The 26214-nt window shown below is 53.4% G+C and overlaps 10 protein-coding genes across 10 annotated transcripts; 8 read left to right on the top strand and 2 right to left on the bottom strand.

Annotated features, from left to right (window-relative positions):
* The first annotated feature begins 1 nt into the window (after window position 1).
* On the top strand, window positions 2-2077 carry PV07_11387 (uncharacterized protein). Its single transcript, XM_016398821.1, has 3 exons — window positions 2-74; window positions 135-362; window positions 408-2077. The coding sequence occupies exons 1-3, from the start codon at window positions 31-33 to the stop codon at window positions 1819-1821; spliced, it is 1686 nt and encodes a 561-aa protein (XP_016243383.1). The 5' UTR covers window positions 2-30; the 3' UTR covers window positions 1822-2077.
* Window positions 2078-2079: 2 nt separating this feature from the next.
* PV07_11386 (uncharacterized protein) lies at window positions 2080-3920 on the top strand. Its single transcript, XM_016398820.1, has 2 exons — window positions 2080-2178; window positions 2304-3920. The coding sequence occupies exon 2, from the start codon at window positions 2511-2513 to the stop codon at window positions 3789-3791; it is 1281 nt and encodes a 426-aa protein (XP_016243382.1). The 5' UTR covers window positions 2080-2178; window positions 2304-2510; the 3' UTR covers window positions 3792-3920.
* Window positions 3921-4029: 109 nt separating this feature from the next.
* Window positions 4030-7264, top strand: PV07_11385 (uncharacterized protein). The gene is made up of 2 exons (XM_016398819.1): window positions 4030-4389; window positions 4447-7264. Exons 1-2 carry the CDS (start codon window positions 4348-4350, stop codon window positions 7081-7083), a joined length of 2679 nt encoding a protein of 892 aa, XP_016243381.1. The 5' UTR covers window positions 4030-4347; the 3' UTR covers window positions 7084-7264.
* A 212-nt stretch (window positions 7265-7476) lies between these two features.
* PV07_11384 (uncharacterized protein) lies at window positions 7477-9411 on the top strand. Its single transcript, XM_016398818.1, has 3 exons — window positions 7477-8233; window positions 8346-8474; window positions 8574-9411. Exons 1-3 carry the CDS (start codon window positions 8147-8149, stop codon window positions 8931-8933), a joined length of 576 nt encoding a protein of 191 aa, XP_016243380.1. The 5' UTR covers window positions 7477-8146; the 3' UTR covers window positions 8934-9411.
* Window positions 9218-10654, bottom strand: PV07_11383 (uncharacterized protein). The gene has a single exon (XM_016398817.1). The coding sequence runs from the start codon at window positions 10321-10323 to the stop codon at window positions 9409-9411; it is 915 nt and encodes a 304-aa protein (XP_016243379.1). The 5' UTR covers window positions 10324-10654; the 3' UTR covers window positions 9218-9408.
* On the top strand, window positions 10509-14305 carry PV07_11382 (alanine-tRNA ligase). The gene is made up of 3 exons (XM_016398816.1): window positions 10509-11102; window positions 11161-13778; window positions 13836-14305. Exons 1-3 carry the CDS (start codon window positions 10700-10702, stop codon window positions 14007-14009), a joined length of 3195 nt encoding a protein of 1064 aa, XP_016243378.1. The 5' UTR covers window positions 10509-10699; the 3' UTR covers window positions 14010-14305.
* Window positions 14306-14755: 450 nt separating this feature from the next.
* PV07_11381 (uncharacterized protein) lies at window positions 14756-15480 on the top strand (the record flags this gene model as incomplete). Its single annotated transcript, XM_016398815.1, has 3 exons — window positions 14756-15037; window positions 15219-15336; window positions 15449-15480. 3 exons carry the CDS (start codon window positions 14756-14758, stop codon window positions 15478-15480), a joined length of 432 nt encoding a protein of 143 aa, XP_016243377.1.
* A 783-nt stretch (window positions 15481-16263) lies between these two features.
* On the bottom strand, window positions 16264-17214 carry PV07_11380 (uncharacterized protein; the record flags this gene model as incomplete). The annotated part of the gene is made up of 4 exons (XM_016398814.1): window positions 16264-16458; window positions 16517-16672; window positions 16741-16925; window positions 17001-17214. 4 exons carry the CDS (start codon window positions 17212-17214, stop codon window positions 16264-16266), a joined length of 750 nt encoding a protein of 249 aa, XP_016243376.1.
* Window positions 17215-20790: 3576 nt separating this feature from the next.
* PV07_11379 (uncharacterized protein) lies at window positions 20791-22235 on the top strand. The gene is made up of 4 exons (XM_016398813.1): window positions 20791-21077; window positions 21176-21708; window positions 21798-21869; window positions 21953-22235. Exons 1-4 carry the CDS (start codon window positions 20981-20983, stop codon window positions 22217-22219), a joined length of 969 nt encoding a protein of 322 aa, XP_016243375.1. The 5' UTR covers window positions 20791-20980; the 3' UTR covers window positions 22220-22235.
* A 1287-nt stretch (window positions 22236-23522) lies between these two features.
* Window positions 23523-25879, top strand: PV07_11378 (uncharacterized protein; the record flags this gene model as incomplete). The annotated part of the gene is made up of 2 exons (XM_016398812.1): window positions 23523-25698; window positions 25755-25879. 2 exons carry the CDS (start codon window positions 23523-23525, stop codon window positions 25877-25879), a joined length of 2301 nt encoding a protein of 766 aa, XP_016243374.1.
* Window positions 25880-26214: the final 335 nt, after the last annotated feature.

The raw sequence follows: 26214 nt of genomic DNA, 5'->3' as shown, positions 1-26214 counted from the left end.
CCCGCATATGCAGTCCGACACGTTGAATTGATGAGCAAGGCTGTATCTGAGATGGAGGGCGCAGGCGCACGTGGGTAAGAAATCTAGCCTGAACCTGTTGCGACATCTCGTGTTGACCGCCGACCGCCCAATAGCTTCCAGCCACAAAGCATGGATTCGACCATCACCGCTTCGACAGGACTGCCCGCCAGCATCATTCTTCTTCTGCTTACCGTCATAACTCTGTTGGCAGTTACCGTCCATCGCAGCCTGACCATTGATCACAGTCCTGGGGAGCCTCCAGTTATCAAGCCGGGAATACCCTACATCGGCCACATACTCGGCATCATCAGATATGGCACCAAGTATTTTGAGATCGTCAAGTGAGTGTTCTATGCCGCTGACACTCGCAATCTAATCTGTGTCAGTCGCAAAACCCGGTACCCGATCTACACGTTACCCACCTTATCTACCAGACAGTACATCGTCACGTCCCCCCAGATTGCTGCTCAGCTTCAGCGACAGCACAAGGACCTCGCCTTTTACAATGTCATTCTGGAAGTTACTCGGAGGTTGACCAACCTCAGGCCAAGCACCATGAAGATCGTCATGAAGAACGTCAACGCGGAGCAAGGTGACTGGGGCCTCATGCCGACGATGCACGACATGTTCAACACCGTACTCGGTCGAGGAGAGTCGCTGAAAGATCTCACTCGTTCGCAGATGTCGATTTTCTCAGAGATGCTGAATCAGGTCGCGCTCGGCGGGGAATGCCTCGAGACTGACCTGTTCCAATGGATTAAATCCACATTTGCCTTTGCAAATGCGAAGTCCATCTACGGTCCAGAAAACCCTTTCGCCCTTGACCCCAGCTTGGTGGACTCTTTCTGGGACTTCGAGGCTGGCATGCTGGCCCTTATCATTGACATTTTCCCTTCCATCACCACGAGGAGAGCTTATCTGGGCCGAGAGGCAATTGCCAAAGCCCTCGTAGAATACGTACGAGAGAAGCGGTGGCACCAAGCATCTCTCCTCATTCAGAACCGCATCAGCATCAACCTAAGCCACGGATTCACAGAAGCCGAAGCTGGTCGATCAGAAATCATCCTCCTCTTTGCAATTCTCGGAAACGCCGTGCCCTCAACGTTCTGGATTCTGGCCAATATTATCAGCCGCCCGGACTTGCTGGCCCAGATACGGAACGAGATTCAGTCGGCCGTTGCTGACAACGAAGACGGAAGCAAAAGCATCAATCTCTCGGTCATTGAATCCTCCTGCCCACTATTTGTGTCGACCTATAGGGAGTCTCTGCGCATGATCGGCAACCTTGCCTCACTTCGATACGTGCTAAGGGACACGGTAATCGGGCAACATTACTTGAAAAAGGATTCCATTATACAAGTGGCCGGAATCATCATACACCATGACCCACAAACCTGGGGTCGAGACAGCGACCAATTCAACCCTCGACGGTTTATTAAAGGACAAGAATCTGTAGCCGATGGAGATTCAGAGCCGTCGGGCTTGGACCTCAGGGAGCCGGCGGCAACACAACTGCCCCCAGGTGTACCATCAGCAGCATTCCGGCTTTTTGGCGGTGGCAGTGTGGTGTGCCCAGGACGCCACTTCGCGCAGAGTGAGATCCTCGCTTTCGTCGCGTACCTATTGATGGCGTTCGACATCTCCGCTCCAGACGGAACACTCGTCAAACTGCCACCGCGGGACAACGAGAAGATTCCCCTGAGCGTCATCAAGCCCAAGGGCGACGTGAAAGTAAGCATCAAAAGACGTAAGGGGTATGAAGACGTTTCATGGCGATTGCTGGCAGATGGCCAACGCTGATGGACCTGGAAGCTGTTCGGTGTGATGTAAACATTCAACTTGAGCAAAGAAGCCCGAGGAACCATCTTCCCCTGGAATCCTGGAGGTTATCTCTTCGAGGGACTCCGTACCGAGTAAACCCAGAGGAGGTGTATGTCCCCCATCCTTGCGATGGTCCGACTGCAATGTCCGGACAAATGTTTCTCCACCCGAGCACAAGTGGAGACGCGACACGTTGCTTCCCCCTTTCGTTCCGTCAACCTTCAACATGTGTACAGAATTTTAGGCGGTGCGTACGATTCCCGCCTGATCTTGTGAACCCCCTCAAAGGACTATGGCGATTCTGGACGAGTCTTTAGGCGAATGCTGAGCTTGCCGGTGAGTTGTAAGACACCACTGCTCGAGCAGTCCATTGACCAGAAGAGCTGGGAATGATCCTCTTCTTTCTCTGAACGCGTTCTTTTCACATGCTGACCGGGATCTGCATGTCTTTCTGTTCCCAGTTGTTTGGACCTCTCTGTTACCATTCCTCGATGATCGCACTGTAGGTCTGTGTTTGTCCATATCAGCATAAGAGGCGGAACGGGGCGTTTGGGCGATCGACTTTCTGCATAGCGAATTGTGTCGGCAATAATACAAACTGTTCTTCACAGCCGAGACACGCACATTCCCCCCTCAAACGAGTCCTCCTCCTGGTGGCTGTCTCGACCATGTTCCTGTTCCGGATAAGGCATGCTGTCATCTGTCTGATTTTCGCAACCATTGTTAGTTTGGTCTTCTATTATCGATCGGCGAGTGGCTCCGTCACGATCAGAGCCTTACAATCCAAGGTCCCGCAAATTGTTGGACTTGGAGACTATTTCGACGCGGAGGATCAGGATGCTCAGAACCAGACCCGGCCAATGTCCCATCCGGACGGAGACTCTCCTGCCTCGAACTCTGCCACAGACTCAGCGGCGGTAGTAGCCGGCGCCCTCCCAGGATTGACATATACTCGAAATCTGGTTATGGCTCGGCTGAAGGAGGAAAACGTTACGTGGCTTGACGGGGTCGACCTTGGCCCGGACATCAAAAAGTTCATCTACGTCGCCGACGACCCCAGTGCGCCGTTGCACCCTCCCCAAAACAAAGGTCACGAAGTCATGACTTATCTCACCTACATTATTGATTTCTATGATGAGCTACCCGACGTCAGCATCTTTATGCATGCCCACCAAGACGCATGGCACAACAACGAACTTCTGAACTGGGACGCCGCCGAAATGATCAAACAACTGAGTAGCGAGAGAGTCCAGCGCAAAGGCTACATGAATATGAGATGCCATTGGAAGCCAGGATGCCCAGATTGGATTCATCCAGGTCAGATAGAGAGGGACAAGGACAAACTGGAACAGTCGTACATGGCGTCGACTTGGGCCGAGTTGTTCGCGAACAAGCCCATCCCAGCAGTCCTTGCTCAGCCGTGTTGCTCCCAATTTGCGGTGAGTCGCGACCAGATAAGGTTGACACCAAGGGAGACGTACAAGCATTACCGGGACTGGCTTCTACGGTCGGGAATATCGGATGTCACCAGTGGTCGAATCTTTGAGTATCTCTGGCAAGTCATCTTCGCGGATGAGAGCGTGTTCTGCCCAAGCCAACGGGCATGCTATTGTGACGGATACGGTGTCTGCTTCGAGACCGACAAGACATTTGACAAGTGGTTTGAAATAAGATACCAACGGCAAATGGCCGAGAAGGAGTTGCGTGAGTGGAATGAGAAAGCTGAGGCAATTGAAAAATTCCGGGACAAGGACGGAAGACTCCCCGGTATTGAAACAGGGGAGCTTCAGGTGCCAGAGCTCGGGAGGAAAGAACAGCTAGAAGCCTCGATTGAAGGAAAGAAGGCGGAACTAGAACGGAGGAGATTGGAAGCCTTGGAGAGAGGCAGGGACCCGAGGAATAGAGCAGAGAGTGACGGGCGACCCTGGAAAGAGGGCGATGGATTCTAGAGGTTCTGCTGTATATCTGAAGCCGTTGGCGGGAGGATGCATATACTCTGGCTAGATCATAGAACCTTATATACATAGCGGAGGAGTTGGTTATTTTTGCCCAGAGAAGAAGCTATGGAGGCTACGAGACTCGTTGAATCTCCGTCCAAGGCGTTTGAAACGAAGACTCACCCGTCCTCTCCCATCGTCGAGTAGATGGAGAGATGTTGAGTCGGCCACTCGCGTGATCCGCCACTTTTGGCCTGCGCAGGGCCATGGCTTGCGCAATCGGGGTGCGGAGGAACTTCAAAGTCCAGACAGGGCAATCAGGAAACTGACCACCTTTCGTCTTTCTACCAACAGATACTCGCGCCACTGCCTCTTCTCTTGCCTTCCTTCCCATGAGTCGCTCCCTGTCGATGACTGCCTTCTCACTGCATAGCTTGTGAGATTCGCTTCTGCAACCTCCTTGCGCGGCGTGCTGGCTCAGAATCGGCGATTTTGAATGATGGCATCGACGAGACCGCGCTCAACTCACACTTGACGAAGACAGTTGTCTGCTGGATAGCTTGTGAAGATGCCGGTGAGAATGAGAATGAGATGGACGGCGTATGCCGGGGTATGCACCGCCGCACTCTACCTATTCATCCTGCACCCGCTGACCCTCCTCTCACAGGTGTCTACCGCCCTCGCTGCGGGCGTCATCCTCAAAGCTCTGGCGCAGCGACCCAACTTCTACTCCGCTGCGGTCTACCTCTCGCAATCCTCCGCGAACCTGATGATCCTGACAAACCTCCTATTCGTCATCGCCTGCACCTTTCTGCTGGCACTCCAGAAACTGCTCTACGGAAACCTCCGACCCATCGAGATCGAACAGCTGTACGAAAAGGCATGGTTTGCCGTTACCGAGACGTGTTTGGCCATGACGGTTTTCCGCGGAGAGATCGGACTCACCTTCCTCGCCATGTTCTTCTCTCTGCTCACGGGAAAAGTCTGGGGTTGGATCGGTGAAGGCCGGGTGGAGGTGCTGGAGCAACAACCACCCCGAAACCCAAGATTGTTCCACACGCGTCTGGCACTGAGCCTCGGGTTGAGTGTCGCTTTTGACTTGACCATGCTGGAATACGTTGTCAAACAAGTCATGAGAATGGCTCGGCCCGACATGATGGTCATGTTTGGCTTCGAGTTCGCCGTGTTGTCGATCATGAGCATCAGTACCGCAATGAGATATGCGATTGACTTGGTCGAGATTGGCATCGTGCGCGAGCAGAAGAGACATCGAATCGAAGAGATCAAGAGGGAAAGAATGCAAGCCGCAGTGACAGAATTCCAGGAGTCTCAGGGCGGACAACCTGGTGGCGCGGCTACTTCTGAAGCTCCGGACGCGACGACAGACACGCCAACACCAACCCAGCGTACCCTCGACCAAATATCTCGAGAAGCCTTTAACCAACCAGTCGACGATAATGAGGTTGAGGTCGAGGGCTGGGAAGATAAAGGTCGCTACATGTTCTACCTCAACCTGGCCACGGATTTCTTCAAACTTGTGATTTACCTTGCTTTCTTCTTTATTCTTCTTGTATTCTACGGACTACCCATCCACATATTGCGGGATGTGTTCTTGACCATGCGATCATTTTTGAAACGAATTTCGGACTTTATCAAATACCGGACGGCGACGAGGGATATGAATGCCCGCTATCCGGATGCGACAGCGGAGGATATTGGGCGTGAGGATGTCTGCATAATCTGCAGGGAGGAGATGCGCCCATATCAACCAGCTGTCGTGCAGCCCGGTCAGCCACAGCCCCGACCGAATCCTGTGGCGGAGAGAATGCGGCCCAAAAGGCTCCCTTGTGGACATGTCCTACACTTTTCTTGTCTGAGAAGTTGGCTTGAGAGACAGCAGATATGTCCGACATGCAGAGCAAACGTTGTGCGGACAGGTGGGGCTCGGGGTGCAAATGAGGGCGGTGGACAAGGTGAAGCTGGGCAGGGGAATGGCGGACAGCATCCACCAGGTGCGAGACCAGGTCCACGAATATACCAGTTTGGTCCATTGAGAATTGGAGTCGGAGCAGCCCGAGGGAATAATATGTTTGAGGAGCTTCAACAACAGCTCGGAGATGGGGCGGCTCCAGCTCCTGAAGGGCAACCGGCGAACCCTGATCCCAATGCACCACGACAGATTGGAGTGGGATTGCGGTGGTCTGGGAGAAGACGTCGCCGAGCAGATCAGAACCTGACGACTCAACAACAGCTTGATGCCTTGGCGGCACGTATTCGACAAGACACCGATGAGCTGGCCCGGACGTCTGTCGAGTTGAGCCTGTTGCGGTCAATGCAAGCTGAACTCGAAAGATTGAGAAGCCTCAGGCCTGGAGAGAGGCAGGCACAGACAGAGGCCCCGACTCAAAATCCAGCAGAGGCGACAAGACCCGTCCTTCTTCCTGCCCAACGCATGTCTACGCTAGTTCCAGACACGCAACAAAATATCCTACCAGCAGGTAGTGACAGACTTCCTGCTGGCTTGACGCTACCAGAAGGCTGGACGATGATGCCCTTGCAACCCATGCAACTTCAGCAGCAGCATCATCACCGTCACGACCAGCATCCAGATCCGCTGTCATTTCTGCCACCACAAGCGTATAGAATGCCGGCTTCTTTCGGTATTCTTCCCCATCCTCAACAATTGCCACCATTTCAGAGTTGGCCCGCTGCCAACGGAACAAGCAGTGGTCAAACAGGCGCACCTCAGCCAAATGGAGTGCAGTCTGCTGCGCCTGGCACTCCAGGTCAGCAACCACCAGCCCCGTCCGCAAATGAGCATATAGATGACATGCGAACTCCCGTGCCACTTCGAGGACTGTTTCAACCTCCCGAAAACTTCCCCCAGCATCGGAACCCGTGGAGTTTGGCGGGTATGAGGAACCACGTTAACCAACCACGCGTGGCAAACAGTTCGACTCCAACGACCACCGGTGCAAATGGCACTATGTCTCAGGCCGCCCCGTCCGTTGCATCCGGAACAAATGCAGCATCTGCAGTAAACACGAATCAAGACGTAGGACACGCCAGTCATCCTTTTCAGGCTCATTCCTTACCTTCTTGGGGATCTCTGGCTCCTGAGCCTACAAACAATGCCGTGAGCGACAACAACGGCAGTGCTGGACCCTCCGAGCTGCGAGTTAATGGTAGCCATGATCAGGCGGGGGAGAATGCGGCAGCAGATGAACCACGTCCAACTGCGTCGCAACCCAAGGATAGGAACGCAACAGTGGAAGACGCGGTGGGAGATCTGGACCCGGATTGAAACATTGGATATTGTGTCTCGTGGGAAACCGGAAGTAAAAGCGCCTTACATCTTATTGAATAGTTCACTGAGCCCTGCATTCCGAGATAGGCATTTTCAGCATAGCGAAGGCGTTTCTGCCTGGAAGCCTGAATTTTGTGTGAATCTTCGTCACCACAATGAACAACCATGTTGCAGCTGAGATTCCCTCCCTCCTCTTGAAACAAGGTGACGAATATCTACTCGGATGACAATGAAGGGGCAAAAACGCCACATATGCATGAGGCTGGAAGGGGGAAAGGAGAGAGCGGAGCCATCAGGCGCATCGATTGGCTGCGAAGCTTCAATTAATAGTGGCATCCGTGGACGGTTTGGAGATCTGGATGGATTCGCTCCTTTTTGTCCTTGTTTCATCAGGGACACCCTGATGAAGATCGTCGAGTTCAAACGCGCGACTGTTGCCAGTTGACCCGCTCGTGCCTATCGATAGTGGACTGCTGCGCCTCCCATTGTGGACATGGACCCCCCAGTTTCAGGGAAATCGGGTGTCTTTGTTGGCATGCAATGTTTCAGGAACTTGAAAATGCCATGATGTGTTGTAACGTTTCGACACCACGGCATCAGATTCCCAATCGTTCTTGAACTTCAATTACTCGATACACTCTCTTCACTCCGTTCTTTCTTTCGAGAAGCTATCGAATCTCAATAGTTTTAATTCGAGGTCACAGTCTGCCTCCAGGGACACTTTGACCGTGACACCCTCCAGACACCCATTCCTTTCAGTCAACACTTCACGTCGAACAGAAGCCCGTGGTACAAACCCCTCGAACTTGCCTGCTCTGAGACCGCCTCCTTCCAGAATTCCCTCAAACCATACTCTCCTTTCCCACCGTCTCAGTCAATCTATCTTCTCTCTTTCTTTACGCTCTCTGCTTCTCATAAAGTACATCCGGTTCCCTTACGACGAAGTGTCGACCACGGGACTACATGGTGCAAGAACTGCAGTGAAGAAGAAAAACCAACAGCAGGTTGAGTTGCAGCGACAAGAAAAAGGAGACTCGGTTCAGCGAAGACAACCAGCACAATGGGGGTATCGAGGATACTTGGGCGACAAATCAGTGACAACGATACGGGCGACGACTCTGACAATGGCTATTGGTGGTACTCTCCTGTAGGTTCAACTCGTTGAGCGACCCCTTTTGGATTGCGTCGGGATCGAACCTCGACCTCTCCAAGGCAAGCCTGAAATGTCTGGATCTAGAACTGATTTTGTTCGAAAACAGACCGCCGATGCCATCAAATGGGCTGTGGTCGCAGCTATCGTCCTGGCCTTCTCCTTCTACTTTCTAGCAGGACACATGCATGCCAGACGAAGGATGCAGAAGGGCTTGCCGCCTCTGGCTTACCATCGGGTACGTACGGCGTTCCTCACTTGGCTTATCTTGTGTCTACAGCAACTCAGGAGATAATTTCGAAGGCCTGGACAATGGACTAACGTGAATCAAATATAGTGGCTCGTCTCGCGCCGCCAAAAGGTTGCCTTTCTGCAACAACACCCGCAGTATGCGAATCAATTCGCGTTCTACCGGGCACAGCAAGAACGAGTAGGCCCTTATGGTAGCTATTCGTATGCTCCCGGGTCTGGACAGGCATATCAGATGGGTGGAATGTACGGGCCGCCTCCACCTGCGTATCACGAACCAGAGTACGTCCCAGCATACACTCCTCCGCAAGAAAATGGACCGAACAAAGTCAATCCGGATCAACGCTTCGACCCTCCGAGCGGACCTCCCCCGAACGGACCTCCTGCGGCTCCTGCCAACGTCGTGGCGGAACCAACTCAGCCAGAGCCGGCAAGAGTCGCACCTTGAGGTGCGGGAACCGTGACTTGCACCAGATTAGGTGGCTCGACACCGCTTTCGACCACATTCTCCAAGCTGGCAATCGATTTAGATTGGGGTATCGTCTTGTGCATTACCACCTTCTGCCTCTGGGATGACGGGAGGCCAATAGAACATCGCTTTCAACATTGTGTATGAGATTATCAACCACAACTTACAGAGTTCCGCACACGCATGATCGCGCCATGGGAAATCAAACCCCAACGAGGTCGCACGGCTTGCAGAGCTTACAAAATCGAACCGCACTCCATAAGGGACATGAAGATCAGTTTGTATCATGCTATGATGCATAGCTACATGGCCACATCCAAAAAGCGCATGACGCATCTATGGAGTCGGACAATGTATCGTCTTGCTACAAGACACCAAATGCAATACAGATTGCGCTCCATAAGACTTGAGCTCGAACAATTATCAGAGGGACTTGACTCTTCCCTCCCAACCTCTATTCTATTTCCATTGCATCTAGATCGTCATCCACCACTGCCTCCCCATGGAGAGAATTGTCTGTCATTGCATCGTCCCATTCTGTGCTCCTTTGGTCATGTTGTAGAGCCCTAGCTTCCGCTTCTCTCCTTTCCCTTTCTCTCTGTTCCTCTGCCGTCTTCTCCCGCGCCCTGCGTCTTGCCTCAATAATGGTCTTTCTGACCACATCTTCCTCCTCCGGCACGGATATGCTACTTGGATCTCTGTATAATACCAATGCCGTATTGAGATTCTCAGGTGGTAGCCCCGCAGGTTGAGCCTGCCGATCGAGGTTCCGCAACTGGAGCAGCTTCTGCGGCACACTAGACACCTTTTTGTCTATATCCGGGAGGAATATCGTGGCGTTGTGGGCGGCTTCCTCGGCTTCGATTTGAGCGATTTCTGACTCTAGGTCGTGGATTATTATCCGGTGAGGGGTGTCGTCGACGGTCATGAAGTCCGTATCCAGGAGGGTTGGAGGCTTTATGGGCACCTGAGGTACGGGTGTAGGATGGGGTGGAGGAGGCGGTCCATTGTCATATTGACTGGACGGAGGAAGAGGTAGAGCGGGTCGAGCATCGGTGTTGGCGATGTGCGGACGGAACGAGACTGTCGAAGGACTCGTTGGCGGACTAAGCCGGATCTGTTGGGCTTGAGATGGCGACGAAGGCGCGACTGAAGGTGTAAATGCTGGAGATTGTGAATATTGGTGCGATATTGAATTACTATGGCTGTTGGCTTGATTCAGGCGGAGTTTCTTGAAATGCGACGAGATGTTGGATTGAGACTCCAGTTCGTCTTCGGCCCTTCGCTTGCCATGGCCAAGGAGGTTGCTGCGATGTTGATTCGCAAGCGAAGGGTGCCATTCTGCTGTTACGGGAGCATAGTGAGCCATTGGTCGTGTGAGGGTTCGCTGGTGGTCGGTGGGAGGTGCGTCGTAATACGAGTGATTCGATGTGAGGCTGACTTAGTGTATGGGGTTGGTCTAGAGTCGAGCACCGCAGGCGGGATGGTGGTGACCTTTTCTCCGAAGATTGGCCTTTCTCTTTGTATTTTCCCTTTCCTTCACTCCTTGCTCATTTCTCTCTGGCGCGGCGGACACAGCTCGCTTCGCGGTCTGGGTCGTAATTTGACATTGTCTGAAGGGTGAAGAGAAACACAGGCTTGCGGAAAGATCCTTTCGAGCAGAAAGAGTCTCAGCGGTAGCGACAAAGAGGGATAGTCGGCGGCTGGAAGGTGCGAGAACCAAGGAGGTGTGATCAGTGAGTTGAATGCGGAGCCCAAGCGCGATTTGGAGAGCTGCCGCTGCGGGCTGCCACCGAGGAGCCACCATCACCGGCACCACTGCGAACTGCACCCCTCGATCCTCAAAAATTGCCCGCTTGACTCACGACTCCAATCCTCTGCTCACCAAGAAATTTTCCACCGGTCCCTCACGACACGTTGCCAGCCGGCAGCGACGTGGTTCTACAAGGGACGATCTATCAGCAAGGCGATCCCTGAGCCAGAGTTCTTCCATCTGGTGCGTTTCGACTGCTTTACGGCCGTCCATCGTGCGGCGGCACACGACCTCGACAATGGCGTCTTCCGCGCCCACCACCACTCACGAGTGGTCCGCTCCCAAAGTTCGAGACACCTTTCTCAAGTACTTTGAGGATCGAGGACATACATTCGGTGAGTCCAGCCTGACCTTCTGCCTTTGGGACTGTTCATGACTGACTTTGCAACCCAGTCAAATCCTCGCCCGTCGTTCCTCTCTCGGATCCGACCCTCCTCTTCACAAATGCAGGCATGAACCAGTTCAAACCTATCTTCCTCGGTACCGTCGACCCCTCGAGCAAAGAAGGCCAGTACAAACGGGTGGTCAACTCGCAGAAATGCATACGTGCCGGCGGAAAACACAATGACCTCGACGACGTCGGCAAGGACAGTTATCACCATACCTTTTTTGAGATGTTGGGCAACTGGTCGTTTGGCGACTACTTCAAGAAGGAGGCCATCATATTTTCCTGGGAGTTGTTGACACAAGTATTCGGGCTGGAACCGGATAGGTTGTATGTCACCTACTTTGAAGGAAACGAAGCCGGCGGTCTGGAGCCGGATCTGGAGGCAAAGGAGATCTGGAAGAGCGTCGGGGTACCAGAGGACCACATATTACCTGGTAATATGAAGGACAACTTCTGGGAAATGGGTGATCAGGGACCGTGCGGCCCTTGTTCAGAAATCCACTACGATCGCATCGGCGGTCGCAATGCAGCCAGTCTCGTCAACCAGGACGACCCCAACGTGTTGGAAATATGGAACAATGTGTTTATTCAATACAACCGAGAACCGGATAAGAGCTTACGACCGCTACCGAATAAGCACGTCGATACAGGTATGGGATTTGAACGACTGGTCAGCGTCCTGCAGGACAAGATGTCCAACTACGATACCGATGTCTTCACTCCCATATTCTCGCGAATTCAGGAAGTTACAGGCGCCAGACCCTATACGGGAAATTTCGGCGAAGAGGACGTTGACGGTATCGACACTGCGTACAGGGTTGTGGCAGACCATGTACGGACGTTGACGTTTGCAATCAGCGACGGCGGTATCCCCAACAACGAAGGAAGAGGCTACGTCGTTCGACGAGTGCTGAGACGTGGTGCACGATATGCCCGGAAATACTTCAACGTCGAAATCGGCGACTTCTTCTCCAAGATTGTGCCGACCCTGGTGGAACAGATGGGCGGGATGTTCAAGGAGATCGTTGCGAAAGCAGAGGAGGTCAAGGAAATTCTCAACGAGGAAGAACTCTCTTTCGCGAAGACATTGGATCGCGGGGAGCGGCAGTTTGAGGTATACGCCCAGAAGAGCCAAGTCCAGGGGCTAAAGAAGCTGCACGGCGCTGATGTCTGGCGACTATACGACACTTTTGGCTTCCCGGTGGATCTTACCCGGCTCATGGCTGAAGAACGAAACCTTTCTATCGACGACAATGAGTTTGAGGCTGCGAGATTGGCCGCAAAAGAAGCCAGCAAGGGCCAGAAGAAAGCCGCCAACGATGTCCTCAAGCTGGATGTGCATGATTTAGGCCAACTTGAGAAAATGCCCGGTGTGACAAAAACAGATGACAGCTCCAAATACGGAAGGGAAAATATCACCAGCACAATCCAGGCGATATATCACGCGAAGAAGTTCCATTCCGACACCAAAAGCATTCCCGAGGATGATCAGGTCGGTGTCATTCTCGATCGAACCTGCTTCTACGCAGAACAGGGTGGTCAGGAGTTCGACACTGGGCGGATTGTCATTGATGGACAAGCCGAACTCGAAGTGGAGAATGTTCAACTTTACGCCGGCTATGTGCTACATACAGGTTACATGAAGTACGGTCACTTCTCGGTAGGGGACAAGGCAATCTCCGAGTACGACGAATTGAGAAGATGGCCCATACGGAACAACCATACTGGCACACACATTCTCAATTTTGCGCTGAGGGAGGTCCTGGGTGATGGTGTCGAACAGAAGGGCTCGTTGGTGGCGCAGGAAAAGCTGAGATTCGATTTCAGTCACAAATCAGGTGTTTCAGATGCTGATCTCCAGAGGATCGAGGACATATCGACAGAGTACATCCGGCAGAATTGCCCTGTTTATGCCAAGAATGTGCCTTTGTCCATTGCCCGGGAGATTGCAGGTGTCAGAGCCGTGTTTGGCGAGACTTACCCCGATCCGGTTCGGGTCGTGTCGGTAGGAGTTGAAGTCGATGATATCCTGAAGAATGTCAAGGATGAGAGATGGAAAACAGTCAGCATCGAATTCTGCGGTGGCACCCACGTCAGAAGTACGGGCGATATCAAGGACCTCATCATACTCGAAGAAAGCGGCATTGCGAAAGGCATCAGGAGAATCATTGCCGTCACCGGCGAGGACGCCCATGAAGTTCAACGCGTGGCAGAAGATTTCTCTGCGAAACTCGAAAAGCTTGAGAAGATGCCATTCGGGTCGCCGAAGGAGCAAGAAGCAAAGGCCATCCAGCTTGAACTCAACAACTTGTCAATATCGGCTGTGAGAAAGTCGCAATTCCGAGATCGCTTCGCCAAAATCAGCAAAGAGATTCTCGACCAGCAGAAAAAAGTGCAGAAAGAGGAGACCAAGAAGGCCATCGACACCATAACGGAATACTTCGAGAAGAATCCCAGTGCCCAAGGGGCGGTTCTGAGGCTACCGATCGGGGGAAATCCCAAAATCGTGCCAGATGTGGTCAAGCATGTCCAGACCAAGATGAAGGACAAGAGCGTGTACATTATCGTAGCGGATGAGAAGGATCCTGAAGGCAAGGTCTACCATGGATGTTTTGTTGGTCAGGTAAGTTTTTTGCGTCCCGCCACAAATGCAGGAGCATCAGCTGACAGCATCCCACAGAACGGCACAAAGGCTGGCATGAAATCTCCGGAGTGGTCGTCAACAGTGTCGAAACTGGTTGGCGGCAAGGCTGGTGGAAAGGAGCCAGTTGCCATAGGCACAGGGACGGAACAGTCCAAGATCGACGAGGCGTTGAAGGCTGCGACGGATTATTTGGAGAAGTTCAAGCTATGATTGCATAAGTCGAACTGCACTTCACTGAAGCTAGCCTGGCTAGAGGAAGACCTTCGGCCATACATGAGCGGGATTTGTCGGCACTGGCTGTGCAAGTATTGATTGAGGCACGTCACTTCACGGAGCACATGTAGGCATCAGATAGATACCCCCCTGGTGATAAATGCAAAATACACCTGGTTTTTTCTGGTGGACGTGCAACACTGTCCAATGAAGTTCCAGGACGGGCAGTGCTCCCGCGTCCAATGAGCAGTCAGAATGCCCGTCCAAATCGGGAAATATGACGAGTGAGGGACGAAATGACGTTCGCGTGATGTCGACGTCGTATATCAATAAAAGTGACAGCCAACAGACACTTTTGCTACTCGCTTCTTCCGCATTGACGATGTTATTGCTTGTGTAGTCCGTTTCTTGTTGAAGGGTACTCGTGTGAAAAAACTAGACTTCATCGCAGGGCAATGCACAGTCTGCCACTACGCCTACCACGTTCTAAACTGAGCATTGACATCACCAAAGTCCACTCCACAATTGCATCTTCTTCAGCTCCATCGCCAGCTCTGCGACGGGCAAGGGTTTTCTCGACCCAGGTGAAGTGTACTTCCCGAAGCTTTTCGTTCTCCACCCCGCGAACCCTCAGGACCTTTTCGACCTCCGCGCGCCGCCCGCTCGAGGGCCTAGACGTGCACCCGGAGACTATTCGCCAACAACAACCTCGCCCAAGAACAGCCGACGACGGCAACAACAAAATGACCCGCACCATCCCCGGGGGCTGCTACTGCGGCAAGATCCGCTACGAGATCACGCTGGACGACCCGGACAAGGAGGCCCGCACGTCCATCTGCCACTGCGGCAACTGCAAAAAGTTCACCGGCGGCAACTTTGGGATCACCAGCAAGATCCCAAAGTCCAGCTTCAAGGTCACCCAGGGCCAGGACGCGGTCAAGGTCCACGAGGCCGATAACGGCACGGGGACTATCTTGCACCGGGAGTTTTGCAAGGAGTGTGGCAGTGGGCTGTTGGAGTATGGGGTGAGTGAAATACTAACCTATCTGACTAAAAACCCCGTAATCCACTGTTCCTTTCCTTCCCCTGACTATTCTCGTACTCCCCCTTTTTGTGATGGAATGTGTCTCCCTCGGGGCCATTCCGCTTCCCAGCTGCAAGCCGTCACAAGTAGTTACTGGATTAGTGTTAACGGAGAAACACCAGGCGAACGCGGGAGACTTCGTCTACATCTTCTACGGCACGCTCGACCACCCGACGGACCTGCCGCCCAAGGGCGAGTTCTTCACCAGCAGGCGGGACCCGTGGATGCCCGAGGTTCCCGGTAAGTTTCTGTTCTCCCTGCCCGCTACTCTCGCGTCGTGTGAGCACGCATACGCTTAGAAACCCCGGTTGCGGGACAAGGCTGACACGCTATCCGCCTGCGCATACAACAGGATTATTCCAGAAGAAGAAAATCAAGGAGTAAAGAGAGATATCAGAGACGTTGATGAGAAGGTGTGGAGGTGGTGCGGCTGAGAGGGGTGTCGTAACGATGCTCCGTACTGGCTTGCGAGGTACAGGTGTCACCCCATACAGTCTGCACTGCGCCCTCATGTTGTATGCTGGGGCGGTGGTGTGACTTACAACACTACTCTGCAACTTTGGGTATTCGGCGAAAACGTGTGAAATAGTCGACGTTCTATTTTGAGATACACATATCACACATTTCCATGTGGGTGTTTAGGAGATCAAAAGAAATGTTATGGCTACCTTATGCATGTTGATGCTCGTATTGAATCTAGTAAGCTACTTCAACACAACCACGTCGAACATCTCGGGAGCACCCCAAAGCCTACTGTGTTCTACGTATGTGGTTCATAATACGCCGTATTTAGACACCGAATCAGTTAGTTCACGGTTCCTCCTTGGTGTCTCTTAGCACGCGCAAGGGAGCGGAGTGGAGGGCAGCCGATTCGCGGAAAATGGAGCACTCTCGTCGCTCTTGTTATTACTATTACTGCGTAGAGAAGCTGAGAATGAATGTGTCGAACACCCGAGACTGCTGGCCTTTCCATCAATATAATACTCACCAAGTGCCTCCAACCCTATGTTGATCTGTTACCGGTTGTGCGGGCATGTGCTATCAAACATTCTGTCCACGTCAACCCTTACCGCAATCGAAAGGCCCCCCACAGTCTCGCACAGATAACCCCAAGCCGAGCGCCTGTCATGGTGCTTCACGTGCTCGAAAACTTGGCCGGAGAGTGCCTCAGGCACAGACACCGACGCAGTCATCATCCATGACGCATACGCCGACACAGCAGCCACAGCCACCGCAAGAGGAGCCCACCACGCACTGGGCATGGACGTTGCCGTCGCCATCGCTGCGCTGGATGCTCCCCGCCGCAGCGCCAGCCTTGTTGATCGCGGCTAGCTGTTCCACTTGCCACTTGTAGAGATCACCCTGAACATTTTTTGTTAGTATTGCGTTCCTCCGCGGCGGGGATTTCGCTGCTCCTTACCCGGAATGCCGAAACAGAGACCGAACTACCAGCCAGGGCGGAGAAATCGACATAGGGAGAGAACTTATCCGCCACCTCCACAACGGCACTGCTGCAGACCTTTTGCTGAAGCCAATTGTCGATCGGCTTGGGCAGGCAGTCCCGGCAGCCGCAAAGCTGTGGCGAGCAGTCAGCTTTCTGGACCGCTACCCAGTAAACAACAACTGGAGGGCCGGAAGACCAACGGTTTTCTTGCCAACGCACTTGAGTGCATCTTCAGGCCTACCGCCGCCCGCCAATGCTGCGAAAAGGCAGGGCACCGATGTAGCCACGGTGGTGCCGCATTCCTTGATGCAACGCCAGCTGGCGGCGGCAGACATGTCGGAGTCGTTGGCGTGCTCGTAGATTTTGTTGAAGAAGTAGTTCCCAGCTACAATGAAAGGGTCTTAGCAGTTTCCCAAATGTCGCACTGAGCTTGGACAAGCTTGGACCCAGGCGGCCTCACCTAGGGATATCAACCCCTCTTCGACCAGCGGGTCGACCAAACCCGTGCGAGCCAACGGGCTGAGAGGAACAACAAGTTGTTCATTTTCCCGGAGCCAAGCTGGCGTGACTTTGCCGTCACCAAGATTGGTGAAATCAGCCAGAGAGACTTGATATGGGGCGGCCAACGCTGCGAGAGGGAGGCTGGAGACGGCCAAGAGGGAGAAGACGTGCATGTTGCTTCAAATTAGTATTCCTTAAAATGTGACTGAGAGTGGTGGTGGTCTTGGGGACGTGAAGATGGAGAGATATTTTGAGGAAAGGGGGAAGACGGGGACAAGCATAGTGGCACTATTTATACAGGACAAAACACGGCCAGCCGAGATCGAGATGCAACTCGATGGAGCGATGGAAGGGCTCACACTTCAACCAGAAAACCTGTTCTCAGCTGAAAGGCTGGCTGCAGCTCAGCTGTTTGCCTGATGCGGTCAGCGGCGGCATCTAGATCGACAATGTACGAGTGTCCTGGGCTTCGCGTCGCTGTCCACGTAGAATCCAGAGCGGTGCCATTGGGCCAGCTTAACCAAGTCGAGCTGTTCCTGTATGTCAGTCAGGGCCTGGGGGAAACTCTCATCGTTCGTGTTTGACCAGAGAGACCTTCTATTGGCCTCGGTGGCCCGTATTGTTGTTGTTATATGATGTTTGTGAAGCATTGGCATCACGAAGGGAGGGCCTTGGAAATGAAATCCCAACCCAGAAAATCAGCTGGCCACCACTTGCAAAAGGCTGAACACGAGAACCCACGGGTCAATGCATCATCGGGCGCTGAAAATCGTCGACACAGGGCCACCGGACGTCCGAAGTCTTCACCACCACCCAAAACTGCGACTGTGTGTGGAGAAAGACAAGACGACAAGTCCCAAACATGGTCCGACAAAGGGGGCCGACCCTTGCAATCCCATGATGAGATCCCTGGCATTTTTGTTGTCAGGAAAGCGACACAGTCCGAGTTCATCAGGCCGCTGCGAAGACCACAGTCTGGCCTACGAGGTGCAAGGCGAGCCTGGAGATTTCCCTGCAGGATTGTCCACTGTTTGGAATAATGGACGCACGGGCGGTCCTCATTAGGCATAGAGCATCCTTGGACAGCCCAAGCTAGACTGCATAATCCTGCACCGAATGTACTCAGACATCCGAATAGGGTTGTGGAGCCTCGAGAGAAGGAGATTGGTGAACCAAGTAATCGAACGCTTTTCCAGCGGGAGAAAAAGCTTGGGAACAGGATCGTACTTCAGACTTTCAGGCTGAGTGGCTGACTAGAGCAAAGGACTGAACACGGCAGATCAGCCTCCTTTCTGCGACGTTGGACGGTGGTGACGAAGAGGACGATCCTGGCCAATCCAGCCTGAGAATCGTCCGAGTCCCTTTCTGCAATGCGAGCTGAGGAATATGGTGATGCTTGGAGCTGCAGCGATCGCGGTGGGTAGTCTCGGTCAGGCCAGACTTGAAGGGGGAGGCCCGTCTTAAGAGCTCGGATCCAATTCTTCGAAAACACAAAGCCAAGTAGCGCATGCAGGGTGCGCAATCAGATCGAAGATCGACAGCACGGGGGCAGCACAGGGCAGGGCAAAAGGTGGGGTAGACACGAATTGGGCTGGAAGGGCTGCTACAGCATCACCTCAGCTCGAGCTGAGAGAGTGCGGCGATAGAAGACTTGCGTAAAATGCTCTGTCCTGCGAGGTGAAATAGAGAAATGAGTTGAAGGTCTGCGGGAGATGCGACTTTGTCGTAGGGTCACGTGATCTTGATCACGTGTGCCGACGGCAGGGTCGACGCCGACCAAACTCGGTTAGGTTGGATCTCGAGACCAGAGCTAGCCCAGATCCGGCAGTTTCAATGCTGCGCTTCCGACATTCAAAGTCCTCTAGAATTGCAAAACCCTTGCAGGAAGACAAGGGCGGGATATGTCGATTGCGATGCTAAGAATTACTACTATTTTCAACCGGTTTGTAGCTTCAGCTGGGTTCAGAGTGAGGAAAACCGTTTCCGGGGTGTTGCATCGCTAGGCCGAATTTCCATACAGCGAAATTCGGTGGCTTCACGACCTTGAATACACAGGTGGGTGGAGTGGGGACAGTGCGAAGGCGTATGTTTCAATAACTAGTTACTATGGGCCTCTATTCGTAAAGCCATGCCCCAGGAAAGGCTCTCCTCCGCTTTCAACCGCCGTTCAGTTCACCCCAGGTCCTGGGTACCATTTGCCGTTTCCTTTACTCTAGAGCGACTTCGTCATCACTGTCTTCGTTCCAGGGGCGTAAGTTCTCATCCACCCACTGATATACCTCCGATGTCGTCCGAGAACACCGACGGGCACACGGACCCATACAAGGCATGTCGACGAGGTTGTGATGAACTATCGACATCTCATGTAGATGACCCGGCATTTGCCAAGCCCGGCGGATCTGGTACTGTGGCTCCAGCGCACCGTCGTCCCAGCGTAAATGGACGGTAATCGAAGCATGTGGGAGCCTGATGCAGTGTCTGGTGAAAGGTTTATCCTGCTTGACTTCAAGGGACAGGACGTATTCCTTCTTGGGGACATCTGGGTTGCCGGGTTCAGGCCGCCAGTCGGTAACAACGACGAGGCAGAGATATCGCAGGGTGGCTGTATAGCTGAGAGCGCTAGTTTCGGCCTCGGTTGTTTCTTCATCAGAGAGATCAGCGTCCTCGGCCAGCATCTCATATGATTCCATTTCTTCGTCGGAGGAGCTGACAACGCTCGTAAACGGTTCGTATGAGTCTTCGTCGGAGATGGAACCGCCATCTGCTTCATTTGATTGATAGACAAGCTCGTCGGCGACGAACGCCCAGGTAGGTTCTGCGGCGGCGGCAAATTCTCGAACAGCGTTTGTTACTTCAGAGAAATCGACTCTTCTGAGATGGGGGTCTGTTGTAACCTCGCCATCTTCAGTATATGATATGCCCAGAGCAGATAGGTACGCACCCGCGGAGGCCGGGGATATGACCTGAGGCACGATAGGGTTCGGCGAAGGCTGGGGTCTGCTTTGAGGCTGAAGGATATCAGGGAGTGTGTAGAAGATGTCAGTGGTAAGGTCGGCCGCCATTGTTCCGAATGGGTTTGAATCAAACGAAGATGCGGTCTTGGTCGAGATGTGATCAATGATGGGGAATTAGGCTTGAAAGTGCAGGAAGTTAGGCTGCTCTGCTGGCTCACACTTCCGTATATATAGCACGCTGGCATCGAAGAAGCTTTTACTAGCAGGTCCAGGATGAGGACCTATCTCGTGAGGACCTGTTGGAAATCATGGTTCAAAGGATACTTGGAACCTCTTGGGCACGGACCTCGCTGTCTGCTCCAAAAAGCATGCAGAAATTCGCTACATTATGACCTTACTCTTTTGTGTCTGGTTTGCAGCAGTTCCGTCGATGATCTAGGTACCTGTCGAGGTAGAGGCAGTGATGTTTCATCTTGGCAGAGAGCAGTCTCGTCGCCCGCGGTGTTTGCAGTAGCGTGGGCGAACGTTCGAGCAGAAGCTCCTGGGGTTTACCATAGCGCCCTTCTAGGGGCAGATGTTGAAGAGAGCGCAACATAGATCCTGTGAGAGTATGTAGATATGTATCGAGTAGGTATCTTGAGATGTAACGATGTCAGCCTGGCTCCCTTCTGCCCCTGCCAAGAGCCATGCCGGTTAGCGCTGTCTTGGCATTATAAGCCAATCTAGACGCCTAGGCATTGGTGCCGAGGCTCATCAGGCTGCGCTCCTCGACCGACAAATATCTGGGGAAAGGAGTTTGAATTAGTGATCCAGATGCCTCGACTCCAAGCTGCTGGCATGGCGTGCTCACCTCCTCCGCCCCACACACATCACATACGGCCATAACATATGACTTATATATGCGTGTCTCTCTCAAGTCGCTGAGGTTCTGAAGACTTGTTTGTTCCTTTGGACGAAGACAGGTGGCAGCACCAGAGATTTCACGATGAACCCCGACAACAAGGAGGTCTGCCTCATTATCGGCGCGTCCAGGGGCATAGGCCGGCAAGTCGCCGTTGACCTCGCGAAACATGGCTACTTCAGTAAGTCATATGTTCACCTGCCCTTGATGACGCCGAACAGACCACCGTCGTCAATCTTTCGCCTGTCCATTGATTTCACCCTAACTCGGGTGCCATAGTTGTTGTCGCCGCCAAAACCACGTCCGACGCGAGCGCCATCCCGGCCTCTTCGTTCCCGCCTGACCCGAACTCTTCAGCCTCGACAATCAATACCGTTGCCCGCGAGATCACTGAAGCCGGCGGCTCCGCACTCGCCTTGCCCGTCGACGTGCGAGACGTAGACAATGTCAAGGACCTGGTTGACGAAGTCGCACGCCGCCTGGGTCGCCTGGATGTGCTGATATACAACTCAGGAGCGATCTGGTGGTCCGCGGTTGAGACCACGCCCGTCAAGCGCTTCATGCTGCTTCAGCAGGTCAATCCGCAGGGGCTGTACGCGGCCGTGTCTGCGGCGCTACCTCACTTCGGGAAACAGGGCTGGAAGGGACGCATCATTGTGGTGTCGCCACCAATCTATTCGAGATTCTTCCGGGGCAAGACGGCGTACGCGATCGGCAAGGTGGGCATGAGCGTTTTGACCAAGGGCCTCGCCATGGATTTTGTGAGGCAGGGACGGAAGGAGATGGCTATTACCAGTATTTGGCCTGCCGCGGTATGTCACTCCTTTGTTTTGCTGTTGCGTGCCCGAGACTATGCCATCCAAATCGAATGGTTCACTAACTCGTGAGGCATGAGTTCCAGTCCATCGAATCAGCAGCAACTCAAGACTCGGTGAAACGAGAACCACATCTCCTTAAGGATCTCAGAAAACCTGTAAGTCGCTTTCCGCCTATCTCGTCAGTGTATGTTGTCGTGACGCATCACATTAACCCAACCTCTCTTTCTTGCCTTGACAGACAATCTACTCTGACGCCATCCTGGCAATGTTGCAATCCCCGGCTGAAGAAGTTAACGGCCTGCTCGACCTGGACGAGGACTTCCTACGCAAGAAAGGCGTGACAGACTTCTCCCAGTATTGCGTCGTGCCCGGGGCGACACCGCGCCGCATCATGCCCGCGGAGTTCCCAGTCTTGGAGGTTGCCGAGCAAGACGACGAGGGGAGGAGGGTCGACAGCGTGGTTCTGCGGCAGGGCAGGGACGAAAAGCCGAGTAGCAAATTGTAATACTAGTGTCTTCAGCTGGTCAATGCATGTGATGTTATGATGCATGACGTTTCAACAGCCATATGCGGCTTGATTCCTGAAGGTGTTCGAAGTCCGTTTCAATCTGCTGAACATGATGAAACGTTCCCAGCCGGCCGATCTCTGAGAAGGGTTCCTTCTCGAGGGCTGGGTTCTGGTATCAACACTACACGACAGTCTCCTAGCGGAGCTTCTCGTACCATCTCCGCCAGGTTTCGCTCGTCTTGTCGTCATCTTTCCACTTCATCAGGTGATCCGTGTGGCATTCTCCCACCAAGAAACACTGGCCGTCATGGAACCTCGAGGGCCTCAAGATGCAAGGACGGGTCGTACCGGCGAAGATGAAAACAACGTCTCCCTCGCGCATTCTGGCGGGACCGATCCCCACGGTGCCGTCTTGATCTAGTCGCACCATGACCCTGGAGTTTGTCGTTTTCCTGAGGTGGCTAGTCCATTGCAACCCCATCGCCTTGACTTGGTGGCCACGTTCAGCCTTGTCTGCCTGATTGATACGGACTGCGTCTATCCATAAGCCCTTTCCTTGCTGCGAATAGTTCCTCTCCAGAGGGAGATATCGCCAAGCTTCTACCAGATTCGGCCTGAGTGGCACATCGATGCCATCGATCTTGGCACGGCTGTTCTCCCTCATGGAGGGATCGTACTCTCCCTCCCAGGCACAGGATAAGGCATGATATCAGGGCAATCTTTGGAGACAGAGACCTTCTTCATGGAACAGGCGAGGTCGGTCGTTGTGTTCGCTCGCTCCCTAAGATGGTCGCGATCCATCGGATGCATGTAAAGTAGCCGAATTTCGCGCTTTTCAACGTCCAAGGGCCTATAGATGTGCTTGTAGCTTGCTACGTTGGTTTGCTCCATTGCGTCTCTGCGGCTCAACATCGGGTTGGCCGCTTCCGTCAGATGATGTTGTGGCTGTCGGAATCTTTGGTCAAAATCGTGGCAAACCCCCAGCGAAGCAGCCCATTACATAGAGTGAAGCTCTCGGCTGCGAACCACAATTGACTCGAGGAGAGCGGTTCGAAGGCTTCAATCGTGAGTGTGGCAGGGCCATCCTGGCCTCGCTTAGCGAGCCCTAAGGTGAGGCTGGCTAGGCACACCCACTCACCCACGCGACACTAGTTGTGATTATGCAGCTCTAGCAAACGCCTTTAATGTGGGCCAGATAGGTCTAGAACAATGAGAGAAATGATAATAAACTCGGTTCCTCGTCTCCAGCGGGTTCTTTTTGGCAGAACCAACGGAACGGACAGAGCCGACCCCTAACACGATGAAATCCCTCTTTCGTAAGATTCGCACCGACGTGGGCACAGTCAAGGAAGCATTCAAGGAGGGTTGGTCTCAAGGCCGAGAGCACAACGGAGCAAGGAAGGCGATCGCTGCTTGCGTCGACCAATCTCTTTGCTTCATGTGCCGGCATTTCATAGTCGACTTCCTGAGCAAGAGTGTATGGGCCTTTGATGGACGACTCCCCGGCTGGAAGAGAGTCGAAGACCAGCTCGACTACACTTTCACCACTTCCTACCCGATTCTGTTTTCCGATGATCTATCAACTACCAAGTGCGAGCTCTGTCGGATGCTGGTTCACGGTTGGCGACAAACCGAGGCCATCGATGAGGGCAGGGACTCCAGCCTCCCTTACTCGAAGGAGATGCTGTCGATGGAGCTAAAGCAAAAGATGTATCTCGACATCCGCTACATACCGTCGGTTGAGTTCCACGCAATATCTCGGTTTTCCCGACGTGGTCCTGGCTTCCGATTCAGCTCGGACGCTCACGGCACAAAGTGGCTTGATGAATGGCTGGACAACGCTGACATTGCGCTCAGGAGCGGGTATTCGGTCGACGTCGAGGGACGTAAAACACGCCACACCATGGCAAACCATCAAAGCGCTACTGCAGAAGCCGCTTCGATCGCTGCCTCTGACAGCACTTCCGAGTTCCTCGAACAAAATTTCATCACGGCGCCGCGACTTCTGCCTGATCTGGATTCACCTGAAGTCCTTGGTCTCGTCAAGAGCTGGGCTGATGAGTGTACATCCTCGCACGAACAGTGTATGCGTCGAGACAAGCTTCCGACCAGGGTTGTTGATGTCGGAGACGGTAGGCACCCGCCCAGACTGTACCTTTCTCAAGGAGAAATCAAGCCATACACTGCCTTGAGCTACTGTTGGGGTCGGAAGCAGAGCACTGTTCTGCGCAGGGAAAACTGCGAGAACTTTCAATTGGCGATCCCAGATGACGCATTGCCCAAGACCATCAGCGATGCAATAAAGATAACCCGAGCGATCGGTGTTCGCTATATCTGGATCGATGCACTCTGCATCATTCAAGACGACGCAGACGACTGGCAGCGTGAATCGGTGCAGATGGGCGAAATCTACGCCGGAAGCCATGTTACTATAGCTGGTGCCGAAGCCATCAGCCGCCACACTGGTCTGTTCGAGCCTCGTGCGGTGCGCATCTCGTCGAAGCCTTTTCCCTGTGGCTCACACATGTACATCACACGCTCTGAGCCGGACAGCTTCCTCAAGCGAACCGAACTCCACGTTCTCCAGCACCGTGGCTGGGCATTGCAGGAGCAGCTGCTGTCTACGGCGGTCGTGCACTTCACCGCGGATGCACTCATGTGGGAGTGTCGTCAGAAGGGCTGTCTCGAAGATAATGGTGGAAAGGACGGCACGTTCGCTATCCATCCGACGCTGAAAGCCTTCCAGCTGTCGACCCTCGAGAAGCTCCCAGAGTCTGCCTCCAAGAGTCTTTGGTATCACATTATTCAGAACTATACCGAGCGCAGACTCACTCGCGAAACCGATCGGCTGATCGCCCTGGCGGGCCTGGCAAGCATGTGCCAGACCGAAAAGTGGCAGCAAGGCTGCTATCTAGCTGGATTGTGGGAGGGTGACCTTCCCGCTGCCCTTCTCTGGGCTAGGGCGCGGGAAGGCATCGACGACAACGTCACGCGACTGTCTGTCCCCTCTTGGTCATGGGCGAGCCTCAACCTGCCAGATAAGGTCATGTGGCCGGGTGCGTTTCAGCATGGGATTCCTGCTTTGGCCGGACCTTACGACAGCCGACTAGAGTCTTTCCAGTACGGTGGTGGACGGGACAATACACTCGCCCATGCACAGGCTGCTCTTTGTCTAGTGGCTTACATACAAGAACTCACACCTTCGCTCGTGGATGAACTTTGGCCAGATCGGAAAAGGCACGCCGGAGAAACGCAGGATTTTCAAGATAAACCGATCAGAGACGTACTCAGCAGGCTCTGGCCTGTATGGCGAGTGAATTCGAACGGATGGCATGATGACTATCTAAATCCCGACGAGTCACCGCCTGTGACTTGCCAGTTCCTGATGGACCATCCATGGGACCCTAACGACAGACGGCGGAAATTGTATCTGGCCAGAATATGCTCGTGGGCCGTTCCGTCCCCTGAAAATCGAAGTACAGAAGATGACGTGGAACCAAGCCGGCTGAATACATACTGCTTGGTTCTGGAGGCTGTGCAAAGGTCTTCTACCGAAGCAATGCGATATGCGAATCCCGCACCACCGGCACCTTGGACGGCGGTCTGCCAACCTCTAGGTGGCAGTCAAGCAGAATCTTTGGCGGAGGTACGCCATAAACACGATGGAGATCGTCCACGATATCGGCGAGTGGGCGCATTGAGATACGAACACCGTACGGACGATGAGAGTGCAATGGCCACAGCAATAGAGGCAACTATTACTTTGATTTGAATATATTGTAGATTATAATTACAATTTGCTAGCTGGTGTCGCTGCCCCCCTGTCATCGAGGTCCACAAACTGCGCGTACCACTTCAAAGACTCGGGGTTGATAATCGTAGAGCTCGGAGTGATCTTCTGACCGGAGACGATCTTCTTCACGGGCAATTCGGTCTTCTTGCCATTTACCGTCATGGGAATCTCTGGAGTCTCGAAGATGAACTTGGGAACA

The sequence above is a fragment of the Cladophialophora immunda genome, assembly GCF_000835495.1.
Source record: "Cladophialophora immunda strain CBS 83496 unplaced genomic scaffold supercont1.7, whole genome shotgun sequence".
Taxonomy (NCBI): Eukaryota; Fungi; Ascomycota; class Eurotiomycetes; order Chaetothyriales; family Herpotrichiellaceae; genus Cladophialophora; species Cladophialophora immunda.
The sequence above is the reverse complement of the archived record's forward strand: the minus strand, read 5'-3'. Positions and strand labels throughout refer to the sequence as shown.

Coding starts and splice junctions, on each gene's coding strand:
- PV07_11387 (XM_016398821.1), top strand. CDS start 31: ATGAGCAAGGCTGTATCTGAGATGGAGGGCGCAGGCGCACGTGG. Junction 75..134: donor GAGGGCGCAGGCGCACGTGG/GTAAGAAATCTA, acceptor ACCGCCCAATAG/CTTCCAGCCACAAAGCATGG. Junction 363..407: donor AAGTATTTTGAGATCGTCAA/GTGAGTGTTCTA, acceptor AATCTGTGTCAG/TCGCAAAACCCGGTACCCGA.
- PV07_11386 (XM_016398820.1), top strand. CDS start 2,511: ATGTTCCTGTTCCGGATAAGGCATGCTGTCATCTGTCTGATTTTCGCA.
- PV07_11385 (XM_016398819.1), top strand. CDS start 4,348: ATGCCGGTGAGAATGAGAATGAGATGGACGGCGTATGCCGGG. Junction 4,390..4,446: donor GATGGACGGCGTATGCCGGG/GTATGCACCGCC, acceptor CTCCTCTCACAG/GTGTCTACCGCCCTCGCTGC.
- PV07_11384 (XM_016398818.1), top strand. CDS start 8,147: ATGGGGGTATCGAGGATACTTGGGCGACAAATCAGTGACAACGATACG. Junction 8,234..8,345: donor GCTATTGGTGGTACTCTCCT/GTAGGTTCAACT, acceptor GTTCGAAAACAG/ACCGCCGATGCCATCAAATG. Junction 8,475..8,573: donor CGCCTCTGGCTTACCATCGG/GTACGTACGGCG, acceptor AATCAAATATAG/TGGCTCGTCTCGCGCCGCCA.
- PV07_11383 (XM_016398817.1), bottom strand. CDS start 10,323: ATGGCTCACTATGCTCCCGTAACAGCAGAATGGCACCCTTCGCTTGCG.
- PV07_11382 (XM_016398816.1), top strand. CDS start 10,700: ATGCGGAGCCCAAGCGCGATTTGGAGAGCTGCCGCTGCGGGCTGCCAC. Junction 11,103..11,160: donor GGATCGAGGACATACATTCG/GTGAGTCCAGCC, acceptor TTTGCAACCCAG/TCAAATCCTCGCCCGTCGTT. Junction 13,779..13,835: donor ATGGATGTTTTGTTGGTCAG/GTAAGTTTTTTG, acceptor AGCATCCCACAG/AACGGCACAAAGGCTGGCAT.
- PV07_11379 (XM_016398813.1), top strand. CDS start 20,981: ATGAACCCCGACAACAAGGAGGTCTGCCTCATTATCGGCGCGTCCAGG. Junction 21,078..21,175: donor CGCGAAACATGGCTACTTCA/GTAAGTCATATG, acceptor CGGGTGCCATAG/TTGTTGTCGCCGCCAAAACC. Junction 21,709..21,797: donor CCAGTATTTGGCCTGCCGCG/GTATGTCACTCC, acceptor CATGAGTTCCAG/TCCATCGAATCAGCAGCAAC.